General features: G+C 49.6%; 2 protein-coding genes across 6 annotated transcripts in view; one reads left to right on the top strand and one right to left on the bottom strand.

Annotated features, from left to right (window-relative positions):
• Nucleotides 1–23,437, top strand: part of CDC42BPB (CDC42 binding protein kinase beta) — a 128,013-nt gene that overhangs the window by 68,478 nt on the left and 36,098 nt on the right. For all 5 annotated transcript variants that reach the window (XR_010109841.1, XM_034938206.3, XM_034938204.3 and 2 more), the window contains exons 6-15: nt 2,274–2,367; nt 7,239–7,439; nt 10,784–11,032; nt 13,598–13,677; nt 15,762–15,928; nt 16,008–16,127; nt 17,667–17,800; nt 19,649–19,891; nt 21,549–21,659; nt 23,095–23,339. Coding sequence is in view for 4 of the 5 variants with exons in the window: in XM_034938206.3 (XP_034794097.1) it covers nt 2,274–2,367; nt 7,239–7,439; nt 10,784–11,032; nt 13,598–13,677; nt 15,762–15,928; nt 16,008–16,127; nt 17,667–17,800; nt 19,649–19,891; nt 21,549–21,659; nt 23,095–23,339 (1,644 nt within the window). In the remaining variant the exon portion in view is untranslated. The remainder of the gene's footprint in view (nt 1–2,273; nt 2,368–7,238; nt 7,440–10,783; nt 11,033–13,597; nt 13,678–15,761; nt 15,929–16,007; nt 16,128–17,666; nt 17,801–19,648; nt 19,892–21,548; nt 21,660–23,094; nt 23,340–23,437) is intronic.
• On the bottom strand, nt 1,621–5,541 carry LOC134729006 (loricrin-like). Its single transcript, XM_063596400.1, has 2 exons — nt 3,666–5,541; nt 1,621–3,564 (listed from the first exon to the last, which is right to left on the bottom strand). Exons 1-2 carry the CDS (start codon nt 5,456–5,458, stop codon nt 3,540–3,542), a joined length of 1,818 nt encoding a protein of 605 aa, XP_063452470.1. The 5' UTR covers nt 5,459–5,541; the 3' UTR covers nt 1,621–3,539.

Below are 23,437 nucleotides of genomic sequence, written 5' to 3'. Positions count from 1 at the left end.
TTTTGTTTTTTAGTATTTTTACTTTTTCATTCATATAGGTTCATCTGTTCCATGTGGATCTTGGGTCCATTTCAGGTTTATTCTTATATACGGCACAAGGAAGAGTTCTAATTTTATCTTTAAATGGCTCTCCAGTTGTCACAACACCAATTTATTTAAGTCTATCTTTGCCCCAGTGATTTGTATTATCTTTGTCCTGTACTTGATTTCTTTATGTAGTTGGTTTGTTTCTAGACATTCTACTCTATTCCATTTTCTGTCTGCCTCTGCACACACTAGCACCACACTGCTTTAATTAGGGAGGCTGTGTAGTGTGTTTTGAAATCATCTGGGCCTGATCCCCATCACAGCTCACTCTTCAGGGTTTTTCTGGCTTTTCTTTTCATATGAACATCAATATCAACTTGGCTGGCTTCAAAAAAGAGGACATTGATATTTTCTTTTTTTTAATCTTATGGGCCCTCTCATTCTAGATTCAGGTTTTTTTTTTTTTTTTTAATTTCTGGAAAGTTCTGTTGGATTGTAGTCAAATGTTAGTCATGTTTTGTTTTGATTTCTTTCAGAGACTCCAGTTATGCATCTGTTGGGCCTTCTTTGCCTGTCTCCCACTTTAGCTTCTGGCTGCTTCCTATCTGACTGCTTTTCCTTGTTTCTTTACCTCATTTTATTCTTCTAGATCTTTTCTTCCCTTTCTTCAATTTTTCATTAGATTTTTGTTTCAATTTGTTCTTGTTTGGTCCTCTTATAATTTCATTTCTGATAAGATTTTATCTGTTTCTTCTATTTCTTCCCTGAGTTAAATCAGCTCTTCTTTTCTGCATGCTTTTGTCTAGTGCGTGCGTGTGTGTTTGTGTGTGTATGTGTGTTTTTGTGTTTTGAGACAGGGTCTTGCTCTGTCGCGCAGGCTGGAGTGCAGTGGCACAATCACAGCTCACTACAGCCTCTGCCTCCCAAGGTTCAAGCAATTCTCTTGCCTCAGCCTCCCAAAGTGCTGGGATTATAGTTTGTGAGCCACTGCACCTGGCCATGTGTGTGTGTGTGTGTGTGTGTGTGTGGGTGGGTGTGGGTGTGGGTGTGATTGTGGGATTTTGTTTTCTTTTTCGTATTCCTGAATGTTTATTTGAGGATATTTTATTTCAGTTTGGAGTGTTACATGCTAGAGTTTCTTTTGCCTTGTGTTTTTGTTTCTGGTTTTGTGTTTTGTTTCTGGTTTTGAGGTAGGAATTATCATCTGCCCATGTTTGTGTGAGATTGATTCATGTGGCTGTGGGAGTTGGTACCCGTCTGTTTTCACTGGGGTGTGGTGTCTATCACACGAGTATAGCCCAGCTTACTCACCCATTCTCTTGGAGGCAGAGATTTAGATTGTTTCTGCCTTTTGGCTGTTAGAAGTGGTGCCGCTGGGAACATGCTTGTACTTGTCTTTTGCTGAATGTCTGTCTTTGTTTTTAAAGTTTGTTTGCATTCATACTGTTGAGTCACGTAAGCTTATTGTGCCAGAAAAAAGCATTCATGCTCTGAGGTGCCCTGCACCCGCACATGTGTTTGAGAGCGCACAGAGAGTAGTTTAGAAACAGGCATTAGTGGGACAGACCTGTGTTTATGTTCCTGCTCCAGCACGTGCTGCTCTGTAACTGTGGGCAGTTGGCTCAGCTTCCATGTCTTCATCTATAAAGTGCAGTTTTGGGGGTATGGGGCGGTTTGCAGCAGTCTTCCTCCAGATCGCCACCTGCCTCCTGGACCTCGTCTGGCCACTGCCGTCTCTCTGTGTGGCAGCCCCCAGCCAGCTTCCTCCACACGTGTCCCTCTGTCCCTTTGTCCCATTCCTGTTTTCCGTGGTACTCAGCACAGAGCTTGCACCGTGTGAGCCTGCCTGAGACAGCAGTGCCTGTTTGTGTTTGCAAGACCTCAGCTCGTGTGCAGGCTTCATGAAGGCAGGGGCAGCGTTGTCACGTGCATAGGTGGGTGGGCTGGAGAGCAGTGCCTGGCACCAAGGAGATGCTCAGGAGGGGCTCGTTAGCTGGGTGGGCAGACGAGTAGGAATCGTCACAGGGCCTCGCCAGGGTAACTGGGGACTAAACGAGGGGCAGTGATATGACTTCGGCTGCCACCATGCCAGCTGAATGTCACACAGAGGCATTTGTACTGGATGGTGACAGCTGTTCACAAGAGGATATTAGCATTTATTCATCTGATCACCACTAGTTAAGGGCTTTGATCTACCTAATGTGTTGCATGGAGATGGTTAATTTGTGTGTTTATTTTACTAACAGAGACATTAAACCTGACAATGTCCTTTTGGACGTGAATGGTCATATCCGCCTGGCTGACTTTGGATCATGTTTGAAGATGAATGATGATGGCACTGTAGGTATTTTTGTTGGAGATTTTCCATTTGGTTTTGGGTTTGGCATATAGTCAGAAGGGAAGTTTTCAATTTGAGGTACAATTAAGAAACCAAGTATATTAATTCAGAAAATGAATCCATTTTGGAGATAGTTGAAATTTTCTGTTTGGGGAGTTTTGTTTCCCAAATAAAAATTAAGTTGGAAAGCATCTTTATTGCTTTTTATGTTTACAAAAGTAATATGTGTGCCTTCCAGAATGGGAGTTGTCAGGTTTCCTCAATCCCAAGGTGGCTAAAAGCATGCCAGCCCTGTAGCAGATCGAGGGCGCTCCCTGCTTCTTCCTTAAAGGGCCCTGTCCAGGCTGGTCGGGGGGGCAGGCATTAACCATGTAACTGTACTTTCTCACTTGTGTTGGGGCAGGTAACTTCCTGCTAGGGGTTTCCTCTCTATGGGTGTTGTAGACCTAGAAATAGAGTCCTAGGTGCTCAGTGTTACGGGGCCAGCTGACACTCCCGCCAGCAGGGAAAGAACAGGAGGTTGCCCCCGGATCGGCTATCACCAGGAGACCCAGGCTCAGGCCACAGGCCCTGTGGTCTCCACCCCGCAGTCAGACCAGCGTCATGGCTGAGTAGCCTGATGGGGGCAGTCCCAGCTCTGCTCACACCCTGTTGGCAGCTGCTTGCAGCAAACTGCTTTCACTGCGTCTGTGGCCACTGTTGCAGTTTTGTTCTTACATGTTTGGAGTCTTTTCTTTTTTGAAACCTACACTTATCATAAGGTCTAACATCAAATAGTTTTCCGAGAGAGCAATCCCTTTCTTGCCTACTGGCGGATTTTCAAGCAGTAGTGGAAGCACCCATGTGACTGGCTTCAGCTGACAGCGTTTTATAAGAAATAAAGCAGTTTGCTCATTTTCATTCCACAAAGCCAGTCTCTTGTTTTTAATAGTCTTGACCACATATTGATTAATTGGTAGGTGGGTGCTGTCCTCCACTCCAGTCTTCCAGTGACTAGAACAGGTCTGAACCAGAACATGGGTTACCCTCCACACCTCCACACCACCCTGTCACGGTATAACCAGAGCATGGGTTACCCTCCTCACCTCCACACCACCCTGTCACGGTATAACCAGAGCATGGGTTACCCTCCTCACCTCCACACCACCCTGTCACGGTATAACCAGAGCATGGGTTACCCTCCTGACCTCCACACCACCCTGTCACAGTATAACCAGAACATGGGTTACCCTCCTCACCTCCACACCACCCCGTCACGGTATAACCAGAGCATGGGTTACCCTCCTCACCTCCACACCACCCCGTCATGGTATAACCAGAGCATGGGTTACCCTCCTCACCTCCACTGCACCCCGTCACGGTATAACCAGAACATGGGTTACCCTCCTCACCTCCACACCACCCTGTCACGGTATAACCAGAGCATGGGTTACCCTCCTCACCTCCACACCACCCTGTCACGGTATAACCAGAGCATGGGTTACCCTCCTCACCTCCACACCACCCTGTCACGGTATAACCAGAGCATGGGTTACCCTCCTCACCTCCACACCACCCTGTCACAGTATAACCAGAGCATGGGTTACCCTCCTCACCTCCACACCACCCTGTCACGGTATAACCAGAGCATGGGTTACCCTCCTCACCTCCACACCACCCTGTCACGGTATAACCAGAGCATGGGTTACCCTCCTCACCTCCACACCACCCTGTCACGGTATAACCAGAGCATGGGTTATCCTCCTGACCTCCACACCACCCTGTCACGGTATAACCAGAACATGGGTTACCCTCCTCACCTCCACACCACCCTGTCACGGTATAACCAGAGCATGGGTTACCCTCCTCACCTCCACACCACCCCGTCACGGTATAACCAGAGCATGGGTTACCCTCCTCACCTCCACTGCACCCCGTCACGGTATAACCAGAACATGGGTTACCCTCCTCACCTCCACACCACCCTGTCACGGTATAACCAGAGCATGGGTTACCCTCCTCACCTCCACACCACCTTGTCACGGTATAACCAGAGCATGGGTTACCCTCCTCACCTCCACACCACCCTGTCACGGTATAACCAGAGCATGGGTTACCCTCCTGACCTCCACACCACCCTGTCACGGTATAACCAGAGCATGCGTTACCCTCCTCACCTCCACTCCACCCCGTCATGGTATAACCAGAGCATGGGTTACCCTCCTGACCTCCACACCACCCTGTCACGGTATAACCAGAGCATGGGTTACCCTCCTCACCTCCACACCACCCTGTCACGGTATAACCAGAGCATGGGTTACCCTCCTCACCTCCACTGCACCCTGTCACGGTATAACAAGAGCATGGGTTACCCTCCTCACCTCCACACCACCCTGTCACGGTATAACAAGAGCATGGGTTACCCTCCTCACCTCCACACCACCCTGTCACGGTATAACCAGAGCATGGGTTACCCTCCTCACCTCCACACCACGCCGTCACGGTATAACAAGAGCATGGGTTACCCTCCTCACCTCCACACCACCCCGTCACGGTATAACAAGAGCATGGGTTACCCTCCTCACCTCCACTGCACCCTGTCACGGTATAACCAGAGCATGGGTTACCCTCCTCACCTCCACACCACCCCGTCATGGTATAACCAGAGCATGGGTTACCCTCCTCACCTCCACACCACCCTGTCACGGTATAACAAGAGCATGGGTTACCCTCCTCACCTCCACACCACCCCGTCACGGTATAACAAGAGCATGGGTTACCCTCCTCACCTCCACACCACCCCGTCACGGTATAACAAGAGCATGGGTTACCCTCCTCACCTCCACTGCACCCTGTCACGGTATAACCAGAGCATGGGTTACCCTCCTCACCTCCACTGCACCCCGTCACGGTATAACCAGAACATGGGTTACCCTCCTGACCTCCACACCACCCTGTCACGGTATAACCAGAGCATGGGTTACCCTCCTCACCTCCACACCACCCTGTCACGGTATAACCAGAGCATGGGTTACCCTCCTGACCTCCACACCACCCTGTCACGGTATAACCAGAGCATGGGTTACCCTCCTCACCTCCACTCCACCCCATCATGGTATAACCAGAGCATGGGTTACCCTCCTCACCTCCACACCACCCTGTCACGGTATAACCAGAGCATGGGTTACCCTCCTCACCTCCACTGCACCCTGTCACGGTATAACCAGAGCATGGGTTACCCTCCTCACCTCCACACCACCCTGTCACGGTATAACAAGAGCATGGGTTACCCTCCTCACCTCCACACCACCCTGTCACGGTATAACCAGAGCATGGGTTACCCTCCTCACCTCCACTGCACCCTGTCACGGTATAACCAGAGCATGGGTTACCCTCCTCACCTCCACACCACCTTGTCATGGTATAACCAGAGCATGGGTTACCCTCCTCACCTCCACACCACCCTGTCACGGTATAACCAGAGCATGGGTTACCCTCCTCACCTCCACACCACCCCGTCATGGTTTAACCAGAGCATGGGTTACCCTCCTCACCTCCACACCACCCCGTCATGGTATAACCAGAGCATGGGTTACCCTCCTCACCTCCACACCACCCTGTCACGGTATAACCAGAGCATGGGTTACCCTCCTGACCTCCACACCACCCCGTCACAGTAGTTGTTCATCGTGGAGTCACCGCCCAGCACCCCAGTGGTCCCGCTGTCTGTAGGAGCTCCTGTGGGCTGGCCACGCACTCGTGCAGGGAAGTGATAGAGGTGGAGTTCTCTGCTGATCATTCAGCCTGAGCAGTTCTCACACCACTGGCTCTGGGGTGCTGCTTGGACCCTGTGTCTCTCTTCCCAGAGGGGACCCTCGGGAGAGCCTGGCCTTCCCCAGACAGGCCTGTGGTTGTTGTCTCCAGTTCCTGCCTGAGCCTCAGTCTTAGAGACTCAGCCCGTCAGGATGGCCCTATACTCTCCATCGTTCTCTCTGCTTGGATGATTTCTCAGCTTCACCAGGCTCCTCCTGCTTGCTCTGAGGTGGCCCGTGCCCTCGCAGCTTTCTGCAGAGGTGTCACTGTACTCTGGCACCTGCCTGCTGATGTAGATAGCAGGGGAGCTGTTTTCTCCCTTGCGGGGGTAGGAGCGGTCTTAGCCTCCTGGTGCCCTGTCCAGGGAATGCCTGAGCACCCAGCTAATGCCTGGACCAACTTCTGCATGTTCCCATGAGGAAGACCACAGGGTCGGCTGCAGGTGAGCAGCCTTAGTACCCCCAGAAGCTTATTAGAAAGGCAGCCTCTTGTGCCCCACCGGAGTCTCTGTTCTAAAAACAGACCCTACACAAGAGTCCCTGCGTGCTGCACGTGAAAATCAGAAAGGCTGGCCCGTGCACATGTGGCCCCCGCATCACACTGGGAGCAGTGACAGAGAGTGGGAAATGCCAACCCTGGGGGATTGGAGAGGCACTGTTTGGGGCTGTGGCTGGTATTTGGGTATTGACAGACCATGTGTACAAGAGTTTCATGCATTCTGGGAGCCGCATAATGTTTAGTGCTTCAAAAGAATATTTATTTGCATTGAATTTTGCATTATTGAGGTTTTTAAATTCCATTTTGTTTCGTTAGAGACAGGGTTGGGGACCATGTTGCCCGTGTTGGCCTTGAGCTCCTGGGCTCAAGCGGTTCTCCTGCCTCAGCCTCCCAAGTAGCTGAGGCTACAGGCTCGAGGCACTATACTCAGCTTGAATTACTGGGTTTAAAAAACACGATCATTCATCAGTTTTATTCTATGATTATTTCATTTTCTGCCTCCGCTATATTTTAGAGAAAGTAGTTGGAAATATGTGATTGGAGATGCCCTAGGGTTTCCTTCAGCACCTCCTTCTCCCCTAAGGTGCAGTCCTCCGTGGCCGTGGGCACACCTGACTACATCTCGCCGGAGATCCTGCAGGCGATGGAGGACGGCATGGGCAAATACGGGCCTGAGTGTGACTGGTGGTCTTTGGGTGTCTGCATGTATGAGATGCTCTATGGAGAAACGCCGTTTTATGCGGAGTCACTCGTGGAGACCTATGGGAAGATCATGAACCATGAAGTAAGACGTTGCATTTTTTTTTTGGTACCTGGCTCAGGCCTAAAGTACAGAGAGCACAGCTAGTTCAGGAAGATCCGTTAGGAAGCAACGCGAGTAGTTGAGGAAGAGGTGACGGGGTTTGGACCAAACTGGGGACAGGCAGATTGGAGTAGACATTGGAGAGGGCATCCAGAGGCGGGGTCGGCACCAGGAGATGTGGGCGCCAGAGGAAGGGGAAGGAGGTTCTGAGGGTGACCCCCACCCCCACTCTCAGGGGAAGGACGCTGGCCTGCTCCAAGCTGGCTTCCTGGAGGGAAGGCAGGTTTCTGTAGACAGACGCGTCGTCTGCACAGGCGCATGGAGTGAGGCGCCCAGGGGTGGCCAGTGGGGAGGTCCAGGTGGGCCCTTTGACCTGTGGCTCTAGATTCACTGGTTAGGTGCCAACTTTGATTCTCAAGTCTGTTCCCCAGAAATCAGTCCCTGTAAATGATCACGTGTCTCCAGATGGTGGAGCCCTTCATCCTCCCCATCCTGTTTCCTCTTTTCCTCCTTCCCTTTCCGAACTGTTCACTTTCTCACTTCCATGTCACCTCTCTCCACCTCCTTTGTTTTCCTTTTTATCATTTTCTCTTCTGTCTGATATTTTTTATTTCTTTTTAAAAATTTTCCTTAGTCATGTGTCTTTCTTTTTTGAGATGGAGTCTCACTCTGTCGCCCAGGCTGGAGTACAGTGGCACAGTCTCGGCTCACTGCAACCTCTGCCTCCCGAGTTCAAGCGATTCTCCTGCCTGTCTTTTTATCTTTTTTTTTGAGACGGAGTTTCGCTCTTGTCGCCCAGGCTGGAGTGCAATGGTGCAGTCTCAGCTATGCCTCCCAGGTTCTCCTGCCTCAGTTTCCTGTGTAGCTGGGATTATAGGTGCCTGCCACCACACCTGGCTAATTTTTTTGTATTAGTAGTAGAGACAGGGTTTCACCATGTTAGCAAAGCTGGTCTCAAACTCCTGACTTCAGGCAATCCACCCACCTTGGCCTCCCAAAGTGCTGGGATTACAGGCGTGAGCCATCGCGCCCGGTCAGTCATGTGTCTTCCTAATGCCGATTTCACCCTCTCTACCAGCGTGCTCATAGCATTTCCCTCCCCGCTGTCTCCTGTGCACATGCGCAGATCCCAGAATGATCCTGATTGAGTGCTGGCCTGTCCTCCAGCCAGGGCCTCCCACAGTTCGCTCTCACAGGGAGCAGATTAACACTGAAGCGGGAACTGGTTTTCCATTTAACTCCAAAGCAAAGCAAAAGTTACAGTTTTAAAAAACGTTTTTCCCAAAGTAGAAGCATATTTTTATTTGTAAATTAATATATACCCCCTATAAAAACTTCAGACAATGCAAAAATGCATATTGTAGATAATGAAAATTGTCTCATCCACTTCTTAGTGACAAATTCTGTTAAAGTAACAACTGGGACTTCGTTATTACTAAGAGCCTGCCAGCAGTCACTGAGTGCCGACCACCTGTGGGCTCTTGGGTCAGGCACTCCGTGAAGCAGGTGACATTGTTCTTCCTTTCTGTAGATGACAGAGGTGGTGGCTCAGCTCTCAGCCCACTCTACCATGAGGGTGTGTGGCCTCGGCAGACCTCAGCTCGTGTGTGTGCGTGCGCATGTGTGTGTTTAGATACGTGGCATCATGTTACATATCAACAGTTTACCTCAGCTCGTGTGTGTGCGTGCGCATGTGTGTGTTTAGATACGTGGCATCATGTTACATATCAACAGTTTGTTGTCATTGTATCTGTGGTGTCTTTCTATAGCCAGACCTCAGCTCGTGTGTGTGCGTGCGCATGTGTGTGTTTAGATACGTGGCATCATGTTACATATCAACAGTTTGTTGTCATTGTATCTGTGGTGTCTTTCTATAGCCAGACCTCAGCTCGTGTGTGTGCGTGCACATGTGTGTGTTTAGATACGTGGCATCATGTTACATATCAACAGTTTACCTCAGCTCGTGTGTGTGCGCATGTGTGTGTTTAGATACGTGGCATCATGTTACATATCAACAGTTTGTTGTCATTGTATCTGTGGTGTCTTTCTATAGCCAGACCTCAGCTCGTGTGTGTGCGTGCACATGTGTGTGTTTAGATACGTGGCATCATGTTACATATCAACAGTTTACCTCAGCTCGTGTGTGTGCGTGCGCATGTGTGTGTTTAGATACGTGGCATCATGTTACATATCAACAGTTTACCTCAGCTCGTGTGTGTGCGTGCGCATGTGTGTGTTTAGATACGTGGCATCATGTTACATATCAACAGTTTGTTGTCATTGTATCTGTGGTGTCTTTCTATAGCCAGACCTCAGCTCGTGTGTGTGCGTGCGCATGTGTGTGTTTAGATACGTGGCATCATGTTACATATCAACAGTTTGTTGTCATTGTATCTGTGGTGTCTTTCTATAGCCAGACCTCAGCTCGTGTGTGTGCGTGCACATGTGTGTGTTTAGATGCGTGGCATCATGTTACATGTCAACAGTTTGTTGTCATTGTATCTGTGGTGTCTTTCTATAGCAGCACACAGACATGTTTCTTTTTCTTTGTGCCCCATCTTTTTTGTTTTGAGCTGGAATCTCGCTCTTGTCACCCAGGCTGGAGTGCAGTGGCGCGATCTTGGCTCACTGCAACTTGCACCTCCCGAGTTTAAGTGATTCTCGTGCCTCAGCCTCCCAGGTAGCTGGGATTACAGGCCGCCACCACGCCCGGTAATTTTTGTATTTTTAGTAGAGACAGGGTTTCACCTTGTTGGTCAGGCTGGTCTGGAACTCCTGACCTCAGGTGATCTGCCCACCTCGGCCTCCCAAAGTGCTGGGATTACAGGCGTGAGTCACTGTGCCCAGCCGGTATCTTTTTTAACGAGTCTCTTTTTTGATGGGCATGTAGGTAATTTGCAGTTTTCTTGGTCAAAATACAGTGCAGTCCTGAGCATGTTGTGTTTCCTCTTAGTAACTGCTTTTTTAGTGTGAGTTTCCAGAAGCGGAGCTGCCGTGACGCGTGCACTGTGCATTCTGACGGGGCTGTGCCTGTCCCTCTTCCCGCGCACGGCACGTTTCCCACATTCTTTGCCACCTCCATAGGTAAAATGTGTCATTTACATGCAGTGTAGTCACAAGTCTACAATGAGTAAAACCAGAAGGACCACTGGTTTTCTTGTTTGCCTTTTGGGAATGGAAATTTATTAGCTTTGGATTGCATTTAGTTCCCATGAAGTGACCTGCTTTGAAGCTACCATTTCTACTTTGTTTCCTATCATATCTTTACACCTTAAACTCTCTGAATGCGTCCACCTGTCCACCGGTGTTTTTGCCACCCCTTGCAGGAGCGATTCCAGTTCCCATCTCATGTCACGGATGTATCTGAAGAAGCGAAGGACCTCATCCAGAGACTGATCTGCAGTAGAGAGCGCCGGCTGGGGCAGAATGGAATAGAGGATTTCAAAAAGCATGCGTTTTTTGAAGGTCTAAATTGGGAAAATATACGAAACCTAGAAGCACCTTATATTCCTGATGTGAGCAGTCCCTCTGACACATCCAACTTCGACGTGGATGACGACGTGCTGAGAAACACGGTGAGTGTGAAAGCACCGTTCTCAGGGTTGCTGGCTGTGGGTCTGACATGCAGTGCTGTGTTGAGGGCGTTGCTTATCAAGTCAGTACACCATAAAGCTGTGAAATTTGGCACTTAAGACAGTGTGCTTTTTATTCCAGCCTTCAGCTGGGTCCTCAATATTCCTTTAAAAAATGATGGATGACTCAATTTGAGTAAAATTCAGTTAAACAGCTCATTTGTTTTGGAACTCAACAGAAATACTTTTGCTTTTATTTTCACAGTACTTGATACTTTTTTTTTTTTTTGAGACAGTCTTGCTCTGTCGCCAGGCTGGAGTGCAGTGGTGCAATCTCAGCTCGCTGCAACCTCTGACTCCCTGTTTCAAGCCATTCTCCTGCCTCAGCCTCCTGAGTAGCTGAGATTACAGGCATGCGCCACCATGCCCAGCTAATTTTTGTATTTACAGTAGAGACGGAGTTTCACCATGTTGGCCAGGATAGTCTCGATCTCCTGACCACATGATCCGCCCACCTCTGCCTCCCAAAGTGCTGGGATTATAGGCGTGAGCCCTCGCGCCCAGCCTACTTGATACTTTTCAAAGCAGTGTCACATACGTCATTGTATTAGAGCTTCACTGTGACCCTGTCACCACATTTTAGGTTTTTTAGGTTGAAAGACACCAAGACATGGGCTTAGCCTACAGTCCCATAGGCAGTGTGGCGGCCTCTCAGTTACTGGTCTTTTCCCTACATGTGAGAGCACGTTAAATCTTTCTAACATTACAGCGCTTTGTGTCTGCATTGGTGTTTCTTTATACAGCAAGAGTTCAGAACAAAGATGATAATAGCAGATTTTGAGTCTCCGCACTGATGTTTAAGATCAGGATTTTCCGAGTTGGGTTCCGGCTGTGGGACTTGTTTGGTGTTCCAGTCGGCTCTGACAGGGCCTCTTTGACGCACTAGCCAGTACCTTTGGTCCTGGAGAATTTTGCTCATATCTCGTAAAATTCTTTTGTTCTCATCAAACCCATACATGTGTGACTTCGTTTGGGGATAGACAAGCTGAGGTTTAACCAAATAAAAGGAAAATCTTCTTTGTTGCTTATTAATTTAGAGAGTTTCTTACACCGAAGCATCATCATTCACTGTATGTTTCATCCCCAGGACCTCTGGAAATGAATGACCATGAACCTGGGGAAACTCCTAGTAGTTTAGTGGGAGGAGCAGAGGTTCTTAGAAACTATGAAGTACCCCTTGTAGGGTCATGGAAAAGGTAAATCTGGGCCGGGTGCGGCGAGTCACCCCTGTAGTCCCAGAACTTTGGGAGGCTGAGGTGGGCGGATCACCTGAGATCAGGATTTCGAGACCAGCCTAGCCAACATGGTGAAACCCCGTCTCTACTAAAAATACAAAAATTAGCCAGGCATGATAGCGGGTGCCTGTAATCCAGCTACTTGGGAGGCTGAGGCAGGAGAATCACTTGAACCCAAGAGGTGGAAGTTGCAGTGCCCGAGAATACGCCACTGCACTCCGGCCTGGGTGACTGAGCGAGAGTCCATCTCAAAAAAAAAAAACAAGAAAAGTTAAATCTATTTGCACCGAATACTTGCTTTGATGGCTTCACATTCAAAATAAAGGCTGAACTTCAGACCACATGGAGAAAATGCTGAGAAAGGTATTGTCATTGTTGAAAGGATTGTTGTCCTAGACTCTGACTCCAGACTCCAACTCCTTCCACACTGAAATTTCCCAGATAAAGAACTTTGCTTATATTTTTTGTTTTTTGAGACTGATCTCCTTCTGTCACCCAGGCTGGAATACAGTGATACAACCTCAGCTCACTGCAACCTCAGCCTCCCATATTCAATCAAGTCTCGTGCCTTGGCCTCTTGAGTAGCTGGGATTACAGGCACGTGCTGCCACATCCAGCTAATTTTTGTATTTTTAGTAGAGACGGGGTTTCACCATGTTGGCCTAGGCTGATCTTGAACTCCTGGTCTCAAGCAATCCACCCACCTCAGCCTCCCAAATTGCTGGGACTACAGGCGTGAGCCACTGTGCCTGGCCCCTGGTTATAGTTTTTAATAAAGAAAGATCCTCAGAATGAAAAATAGAGTTATAATAAACTTATCTAAAATAATCTACCTTTGGGTTCCTTTTTGCCTTGGGGCCTCTTGTCTTAGGTCAAGAACCTGAGAGTCCCCAGGCTCTGTCCGGTGTCCTCAGAGGGACCATACCTGTTCACACTGTTGGACTCTGCACACAGTTGTGTTAAGCAGTGAATTCTGTGGCTTTAAGAAGTCTTTGAAAATCACTAACCTGGTAACGGCCTGTGCCACTGTCATCATCGAAATCAGTGCATGTCTCCTGTGAGCTTTATTGTACATACAGCGTACAGGGCCAGGCTTGAGAAAGACAGATCTGCCATACTCGTCTCCCCTGCAGAGGACACCATGGAATCCGCATTCTCCAAGGCCACATGTTCTGCCCAGTGCCTCCTGTCACCATGACTGTAACCATCTTTCCTCTTTTTACCTGTTTGTTTGAATGTAGATTTCATTTGTGTTGTATATGTTCTTATGCAGGAAATATTACCTCCTGGTTCTCACACAGGCTTTTCTGGATTACATTTGCCATTCATTGGTTTTACATTCACAACGGAAAGGTATGTCTGGATTTATCATTCCCCAGGGAGACACTTCCCCTGTGGTAGATGAACAGTCAGACACCACAGTCTGTCCCCGGGGGCGGGCTAGTGGGTGGTGTGTGCGCTGGGAGGCCATTACTTAAGGGAGATGGAGATGGGTTTTTGGTCTTAAAATATGCACACCTGATGACTACAGGAGATACCATAGCAAGGTTGCAGGCTTTTTCTCTACAGATATCCAGGTCGTAAAGAATTCAGGTTTCATGGCCTTTGTTGTATGTTCTTCTTTTTACAACCCTTTAAAAATGTTGAAACCATTCATGCTTGTGATGGTGCAGAAACAGGCCTCGGGCAGGATTTCTCCCAGAGGCCAGGGGGGCGAGATTTCTCCCAGATTTCTCCCAGAGGCGGTAGTTTGCCAACCCCTGACCAATAGGCCACCAGCATTGGCAGGGTTAGCTCTGATCCAGTCGGTGGCCACAGCAAGCAGAGCAGTTGCCATGCGCACTCAGCTGAGAGCTGGCTTCCATCAGAGCACTCTGCTGGCTTCTGTAAGGATTGTGTGTTGTGGGCCCCTGTCCCAAATGGGCCTCTTTGCAAAGTTGTGTCGCCTGAGATGGTCCACCTCGATTTTAAAAGGAAACTGGGGCCAAGAGGAGAGGGGTTAGGAAGAAAGGGAGGTGAAATGAGACAATGGAAGCTCCCACTGTGCCACAGAATCTGATTCCTGGCGTCCTCTGGCAGCTGGAACCACAGTTGAAAATGTCTTGGGAGGGAGATATCCCCATGCTTCTTTTTTTTTTTTTTTTTTTTTTTGAGACGGAGTCTTGCTCTGTCGCCCAGGCTGGAGTGCAGAGGCACGATCTCAGCTTACTGCAACTTCTGCCTCCCGGGTTCAAGCGATTCCCCTGCCGCAGCCTCCTGAGTAGCCGGGACTACAGGCGCCCGCCACCATACCCGACTAATTTTTTTTATTTTAGTAGAGACAGGGTTTCACCATATTGGCCAGATGGTCTCGATCTCCTGACCTCGTGATCTCCCCGCCTCGGCCTCCCAAAGTGTCAGGATTACAGGCATGAGCCACCGCGCCCGGCTGATATCCCCATACTTCTGCTCGAGCTTGGAAGAAATCTCTTTTGGTGTGAGGCCAGGGTTAAACAGCCCATAAGCCGAAGTGGCAGCTGCTGTCTTCCAGCCCACAGGAGGCTTTCTGGGTGGGCATATTGATTTACCAGCCCCCAGTGCAGAGGTTCTTGACCTTTCTAATACATCCCAGCTCACCAAATGCTTGTCACACTTGCAGGTCCCAAGCCCATGGCTGTAGTTTGGCCAGATAGGCCTAGAGCTCTCCTCTTGACAGATCCCGCAGGGCTGGAGCAGCCCAGCACCCTCAGACCACCTGTGGAGAAACTCTGACCAGGTCTTCTCTAAAGGGGGCTGGGTGCCTTTATGGAACTCAGCATAGGAGCTCAAAATTTCCCTGACTTCATTGTCACATAAAGAGCTAAGCAGAACTAAGTAACTCCTAAAGCAGCCCAAGAATTAAGCTATTAAATGAGAGCCATCCTGGGCTTCAGCCTGTGCCTCGGCTGTGTGCGTCATCGAGTGGTCTGGTCCTTGGTAGGGGGCTTAGTGTGCTGGTCAGTGCTAGAATTGGTGGCTTAGCCTGCAGGGGAAGAAGGGTTGAAAGAGCTGTCCTGGATTGCTTGGCCAGTTGGTGGCCAAACCAGGAAGCTTTCAGTGGTCCATGCATACCGCTGACCTGCAGACGAGCTGGGGCTGCCCCCTAAGCCTTGCTTTACGCAAAATCCATGCCTTCTGGTTTTGCATTTATAGTTAAGTGTGGGGGATGATTTAGAAATGCTATTTCCCCTCCTTTGCAGAGGCGCTTTCTTGACCAGCAGTGGGGAGGGCCCTTGTCAGTGTCTCCTTGACCATCCGGTCACTTGTCTAACTTTGGTTCCATAAACAATAAAGTCTTATCTCAGGTGTTTTTGTTTGCCGATTTAAAAAGACTATCTTTCACCTCAGGAAGATTGAAAATGCTAATGAAATCGCTAAATTTTCAGTAGATCAAAAAAACCTGTTGCTTGGTTTCCCAGCTGTTTTTCTGATCGAGGCTCTCTGAAGAGCATAATGCAGTCCAACACATTAACCAAAGATGAGGATGTGCAGCGGGACCTGGAGCACAGCCTGCAGATGGAAGCTTACGAGAGGAGGATTCGGAGGCTGGAACAGGAGAAGCTGGAGCTGAGCAGGAAGCTGCAAGGTGAGGGCAGCGCCGGCTCCGGGGCCAGGCGGGGGCGCTGCGGCCAGGCTGCACCTCACGCTGTCTCTCCGTCCCTCAGAGTCCACCCAGACTGTGCAGTCCCTCCACGGCTCATCTCGGGCCCTCAGCAATTCAAACCGAGATAAAGAAATCAAAAAGCTAAATGAAGAAATCGAACGCTTGAAGAATAAAATAGCAGGTATGTGTTTAAAAGTGTGACTTCTTAGTCTCTATTTTTGGTCATTACTGTCTTAAAAGGGAATTTCAGAGTCCTTTTCATAAAGTGGGAAAGCAGAAAAAAAGCTTAGGCTTTAGCAAGCTTATTTAGAATTCTCAAATTTTGGTCAGTTCTTTTTTTTTAGACGGAGTTTCACTTTTGTCACCCAGGCTGGAGTGCAGTGGTGCGATCTCAGCTCACTGAAACCTCCACCTCCTGGGTTCAAGCGATTCTCTTGCCTCAGCCTCCCAAGTAGCTGGGATTACAGGCATGCGCCACCACACCCGGCTAATTTTGTATTTTTAGTAGAGACAGGGTTTCACCATGTTGGCCAGGCTGGTCTCGAACTCCTGACCTCAGGTGATCTGCCTGCCTTGGCCTCCCAAAGTGCTGGAATTACAAGCATGAGCCACTGCGCCCAGCCCCAGTTGGCTTAGTTCTAATGATATTATTTTATAGTCACCAGCTAGAATCAGTTCCTGATATTTTATCTGTACGTTCTCTGGCTATTTTCTGCTTCTCTGTTACAGTTTTCCTTTTTGTGGCTTTCAGACAGTTCCTAGAGCTGCTTTCCTCCTAAAGCTTAATCAGTGACTCTGCCTGCTCCTTGGCGTTGTAGGTGCTAGACCTGCTGTCACCACTTTCTTTTGGTGGTTCCTAGGTTATCAAAGTTCCCTAAAAGCTCCAATCAGTTTTTGTTTTTTTTGTTTTGTTTTTTTTTTTTTTTTTGAGATGGAGTCTCACTCTGTCACCCAGGCTGGAGTGCAGTGGCATGATCTCGGCTCACTGCAAGCTCCGCCTCCTGGGTTCACGCCATTCTCCTGCCTCAGCCTCCCAAGTAGCCCCCCACCACGCCTGGCTAATTTTTTGTATTTTTACAAAATAGAGACAGGATTTCACTGTGTTAGCCAGGATGGTCTCGATCTCCTGACCTCGTGATCCGCCTGCCTTGGCCTCCCGAAGTGCTAGGATTACAGGCGTGAGCCGCTGCGCCTGGCCTGGCTCCAATCACTTTTAAGCCTTAACCTCACACAGGTTGGCTCTGCAGTTGACCTTCACCTCCAAAGCACACTTTGAATCTCACCTTCTCTGCATTTCCTATCAGGAACCCCACTGTCCTGATCCAAAAACAGACTTCTTTGATTGAGTCACTTACTAACTAAAACCTTTCTTGCACGCTGAGAAAGGACAAGGGCCAGGCACTGTGCTGGGTGACACAGGTTAGAGGGACTGAGCAGACGAGTGTGTGCACCACCCAAGGGCTCCCAGTGCTCAGGGGAGATCGCTGTCAGATCAGAGTAAAGTCTAGGGAGCCTGTTCAGCACAGGCGTGCAGGTAGCTGTGCCTATGACACTGTGTGTGTGTGTGTGTGTGCATGTGTGTGTGTGTAAGTAAAAAAACCTCTGAATGAAAAAGTGTTGTGAATTATTAAATAATTTCCTATCAGTAAGTCAGCTAACATAAAGTTTACATATAGTCATTGCACATAAAGGAACAGAGTTTATTTCCTCTTTTGTCCAGATTCAAACAGGCTCGAGCGACAGCTTGAGGACACAGTGGCGCTTCGCCAAGAGCGTGAGGACTCCACGCAGCGGCTGCGGGGGCTGGAGAAGCAGCACCGCGTGGTCCGGCAGGAGAAGGAGGAGCTGCACAAGGTAGGTGGCTCAGTTTGGGGTGAGAAAGGCTTACGGGACTTTGCAGAGTTCTGTAAGGTCACGTTCATGCAGATGATGGAAGACCTCTTGGGACTCCTGCCCATAGGCTGTCCCTGCTGCATGCAGGACGCCAGGGCCAAGCCTGGCCCCGGGGCCCCTGCCACTCCTGCCTGCTGCACAGCCCCCGCGTCGGCTGGCAGAGCTTGGCTCCCAGTGGCAGGTGCCTTCCACTCCCTTGCCCCCAGCGGTTATCCACCTCGCAATCAGCCTCTCCAGTCTCCACTTCAGACCCACAGAGAAAGCAGCACCCCACTGCATTCTAAAGCGAGGAAAGATGTCGATAGGGCATGGTGGCCGTGCACAGGGCATGGTGGCCGTGCACAGGGCATGGTGGCCGTCCACAGGGCATGGTGGCTGTGCATAGGGCATGGTGGCTGTGGCAACACATGCTGCGTCCCGAGCCAGGCCCTCCCCTTCTCTCCACCAGGCCTCTGCTCTTAGAAGGGGACCCTTAGTAATGACAGGGAACTGCAGCAGAGACCCTGTGTTAAAATCTGGGTGATTTCCCCCCATAATTCGTTTATAAATTTCATTTTTAGTAATATATGGGAAACTTTTATGCTCAGGTGTCAGCATGTTACTAACACAATTATATGCGTGTTTTCTAAAATACATTCATTGATACATGTTATTCTTGAACCTGTAGTTTGTGATCTGTTCTCTAAAATGTGCCAGGTATCAAACCCAGATTGTTTCTTAAGATAATCTGTGGGTCATCCACGTGAGTGATTTGTCTAGAAGTGCAGTGTGGGGCACATGGCATCTCATTGCTTGACAGGGTCATAGTACCTCCCAGCGGGCCCAGAGAGGCCTGGGGAGGCCTCCCCTTCACGTGTGGGAGCTGCCCTGCCAGCTTGCTCAGGGTCTTGTCACTTCCATCTCAGACCAGCAGGTGTGACAGTGACTGAACTGCCAGATAGTTGACCAGATTGGCTGCAGGGAGGTCAGGGTCATCGGTCATCGGCGTGGTGAGTGCAGAGTGACAGCCAGTATCCGCACATCAGTCTGCATTGAAGGGCAGGCTGTCCAGCGATTGTTTTTATACAGTTCTTCACTGTGACTTCACCTTCAGCACTTTGTGTCTATGTGTTCTTTTTGATTTTGCTTATGTTTAAGTAACTAGATTGAGTGCCCAAATGCTTCATTCAGCTTTGCGGCTGTGCAGGTGACACTGGGCAGAGGCTGACATTACGGAGCGTCCTCCTGTAAGCACGCTGCCCCCATGTGGTTGTGGGGCTTTTTTTTTTTTTTTTTTTTTTTTGAGGCAGAGTCTTGCTCTGTCGCCCAGGCTGGAGTGCAGTGGCACAATCTCGGCTCACTGCAACCTCTGCCTCCCAGGTTCACACCATTCTCCTGCCTCAGCCTCCCAAGTAGCTGGGACTACAGGCACCCACCACCACGCCCAGCTAATTTTTTTGTATTTTTAGTAGAGACGGGGTTTCACTGTGTTAGCCAGGATGGTCTCGATCTCCTGACCTCAGGTGACCCGCCCACCTTGGCCTCCAAAAGTGCTGGGGTTACAGGTGTGAGCCACTGTGCCCGGCCTGTGGGGCCTTTCTTGGTGTGCAGTTGGTCTCAGCACCTGAGCCCAGGCGGCCTTCCCCTTGCCTGTGTGGCTGGCACGAGACAGAGCACAGGTCTTTTTCCAAGCAGCTCAGATCTGTGGCTCTAATCTGTAACCAGCATTGGCTGTCGCTTTTAACTCCTCAATATCATGGAAGACCGAACCTCCAGCCTTCCAAGCCTTTGTTAGGCAAACGTAAAACATCTATAATTGTTTTTGTTCAGCAACTGGTTGAAGCCTCAGAGCGGTTGAAATCCCAGGCCAAGGAACTCAAAGATGCCCATCAGCAGCGAAAGCTGGCCCTGCAGGAGTTCTCAGAGCTGAACGAGCGCATGGCAGAGCTCCGCGCCCAGAAGCAGAAGGTGTCCCGGCAGCTGCGAGACAAGGAGGAGGAGATGGAGGTGGCCACGCAGAAGGTGGACGCCATGCGGCAGGAAATGCGGAGAGCTGAGAAGCTCAGGAAAGAGGTAGCTGTGGAGATGGTTCAGGGATGGTATCGACTGGACATTTGTGTGACTTTTATAAAGCGTGTTTGAAATCTTGGGCTGCATTACTGTAAAAGGGGTCAGAAATTTTCTGTGGAGCCAAGTAAGTTGATCGGCTGAGCATTTATTTTGTTGTTCTCATTCCTCAATATTGGTGAAATTACAATAAGGTTCTTGTGGTGCTGATTTTCTTTAATTCCCTTTTAAGTAAATAGAGGGTGTTTATGCTGTGCTGTGATACAGCCTGGCTTATGTGAATAAGACACCTGCAGTCCACACAGGGCAGGTGGCAGTAGAAAGGCAAATCACGGGCCGGGCACGGGGCTCACGCCTGGAATCCCAACACTGTGGGAGGCGCCAAGATAGCTGGATCGTTGAGTTTAGGAGTTTGAGACCAGCCTGAGTAACATGGCAAAACCCCTCAGCACACTTCAGGCCGCCGCTTAGGTGAGTGCTTCTGAAGTGTCTTGGCTCAGCACCATTCGACACTGTTGGAATGATTACAACCCCAAAGAGCTTTCTTATGTAGGCTACAGCTCTCAACATGCACCATGGCAGAAATTAAAACAAAATCTTGTTAATACAATGAAAACCCATTTCATGTTAACATAAGTAACATGTTTAATGAAAAGTAACTATTTCTTTAAAAATTTGGCAGGAAGAATGGCATTTTTTACATTTTGTTAGCTGTTCTTTAATATCTGGCTGAATAGAAAACAGTTGAGTTCTCATGGCTGTTTCTTCAATCTGTTTTGCTACGCCGTTCTGGATAAAGTACATGAAGAAATCCTGGCCCCCACAGATAGCTAATTAGGAAAGGAAGGGCCCTGCACACCCCTGATGTCTCAGGACCCCAGGGTTTTCAGCCCTGTGCCGCCCTGGGTGTTCTGAGTGTTCTGCTGTGAATGGTTGACATATTGTAAGCGATGCTTAGTTTAGAACTCTATTAAAATTTCCTGGATAAATCCCATAAATGAGAAGGCCTGGAAGCACATGCTCCTGTTCCTTTCAAGTTCAGGGCTCTTTGTTCTTTAGCCACAGAGGACCTGTTTGTTTTCTTCTTAGTCTATTTTGCAACCCAAATATATTTGTAGTTACAGGCAGTTAAAACTGAAGTTAGTGATACCCCTAATGAGGAATTAGCATTCCACATATGGGGGAAGTGATAACAGTGCCTGGGATTGACCTCGAGTGGTTTGGGCACAGGCAGAGATGAAGCGGGCTTGGCTCGGGAGCTCACTGTTGAAGCTGGGTGCCGGCACGCGTGTTCGCTATTCTGCTCGTTCTTCGTGTGCGTGTTTGAAATGGCCCATTTAATAAATGAATTCAAGTTCTACAGATAACAAAAGTACTTGTTTTCACGAATCAGTGAAATTTAAATTTCAAGAAATTTATCCTTTCTTGAAATTTAAGTGTCAATTTAAGCTAGAATTGAACCTTGTTTTATTACTAACCAACCATCCCAGTTGAACCCAGAAGTGTATTTCTCAAACTTTAATTTGTGATAAGATTTGATGAAGGGTGAACACGCGCAGAGCTCCTTCGAGGTCTTGTTCTTGTGGAGGTCCCGTGGGTGCTGCTGTAACTGGTGAAGCAGGGCTCGCTTTGTGTTAATAGAAACTGGATCTTCCTTTTGTAGCTGGAAGCTCAGCTTGATGATGCTGTTGCTGAGGCCTCCAAGGAGCGCAAGCTTCGTGAGCACAGCGAGAACTTCTGCAAGCAAATGGAAAGCGAGCTGGAGGCCCTCAAGGTAGTGCTGGGCGGGGGTCTCTGCCCTTAACTGAGAGGGATGCTTATCTTTGCTGACGCCACCACATGGAAGTCACCTTGTGTAATGTGTGGTCCGGGCCGAGTGTCACCCGAGGCTGTTCAGACAAGACCCACATGTGGAGAGGTGGGGGGTGTGACCCCTGCCTTCGTGACTGCTTTCATTTTTAAAGGCCAAGTTCATGTTTTTCCTTTGTTATATAAAAGTTTCAGGCAATTCACAGTAAGTCCTAGGAAATGAATATCTAATCGGCTCATTTCCTACTCCAGCCCCATCAATTCATAGCCTTCTTCACATCGTGGTATTCTAAATTCGGTGCAGTTGAGTTTTGGAAAAGCTCCTTAAAGCCCGTAGCCTGCTGCTGACTGGGGAAGAGACAGGCTGGCCATCAGTCGGGGCCCACTGGTGGGGCTGGAGGGTAGCAGGGAGGCCGCGGAGGGCGGGAGTGGGGAAGGCCACAGTGGCCAAGTGGGCAAGGGGTCGGAGGTGGATCTCCTTGGCAGTATGGCGTGGCCTGGGTCTCCTCATGTGTGAGCCGCGTGCGATGGGTCTGCCCTCTCCCTTCGCCTCGGTGATCTGGCAACTCTTCCTCTGGGACGTGGGCCTGAGATGCTGTTCCTCCCTGGCAGCGGGCTTGGCTGGACCTCGGCATGTGGTGCCCGAGGCTCCTGCCCCTTTCTCAGCCCTTGAGTCTCCTCTCTGCACAGCAGGCAGAGTGAGCTTGGCAGACCAAGGCCGGATCACATTCCTGTGCGGCCAGGGCCTCCGTGGCTCTGCAGCTGTCCAGCAGCTACCCTCCTGCCTGCTCCAGCCCAGCAGTGCCTCTCCTGCCCCTCCTTGCCCTGCCACACCAGACACACTGGCCTCTCTGCATGCTGCAAACACTGCCAACACGTCCCACCTCACTCCAGCCTGTGCCCTTGTTCTTTGCCCCTAGCCTGACACCTCACTTAATAGGCCAGCACCTTACAGAAGCCGCCCCAGCCATCCTGGCACGCCCTCCACTCCCTACAACCTGGCTGGGGTGCACAGCCCCTCCGCCCCTTTACTGGTTTGCTGTCAGTTCCCGCCAGCTCCAAGAGAGCAGAGACCTCAGTGTCACCCCAGTCACAAGGAGGGGGCCCAGCACAGAGTCAGCCCTCAGAAGAATGCTGCAAGCATGAATGAACAGGGTGTGGGGCAGAGCTTCGGGGGTCCCAGGCAGACCTGGGCACATCCCCCTGCAAGGCTGTCTCCTGCTGTGACCCCCTAGAACCTGGATCACGTTAGCCAGGTCAGCTACGTCATCTGGTGTAGACCAGGCACACACAGTCCTTGGGAAGGTGTCTGCACTTGCTTGGGATGAAAGGGGTTGAAAGGACAGTGTGACCCTTGAGGACACAGAGGTTTGTCAATTTATGTTAACCTTTGTCTTCAGGTGAAGCAAGGAGGCCGGGGAGCGGGTGCCACCTTAGAGCACCAGCAAGAGATTTCCAAAATCAAATCCGAGCTGGAGAAGAAAGTCTTATTTTATGAAGAGGAATTGGTCAGACGTGAGGCCTCCCATGTGCTAGAAGTGAAAAATGTGAAGAAGGAGGTGCATGATTCGGAAAGCCACCAGCTGGCCCTGCAGAAAGAAATCTTGATGTTAAAAGATAAGTTAGAAAAGTCAAAGCGAGAACGGTAGGTTTTCATGAGCTTCTCAGTTCAGAAGATGCAAGCTGATACCCACGCCATAGATACGAATATCAGCGAAGTTACGAGCTTTTAAAACTGTTTCT

This window comes from Pan paniscus, chromosome 15, assembly GCF_029289425.2.
Source record: "Pan paniscus chromosome 15, NHGRI_mPanPan1-v2.0_pri, whole genome shotgun sequence".
NCBI classification, from domain to species: Eukaryota; Metazoa; Chordata; class Mammalia; order Primates; family Hominidae; genus Pan; species Pan paniscus.
The sequence above is the reverse complement of the archived record's forward strand: the minus strand, read 5'-3'. Positions and strand labels throughout refer to the sequence as shown.

Coding starts and splice junctions, on each gene's coding strand:
- LOC134729006 (XM_063596400.1), bottom strand. CDS start 5,458: ATGATGGGGTGGAGTGGAGGTGAGGAGGGTAACCCATGCTCTGGTTAT. Junction 3,565..3,665: donor TCTGGTTATACCATGACGGG/GTGGTGTGGAGG, acceptor ATACTGTGACAG/GGTGGTGTGGAGGTCAGGAG.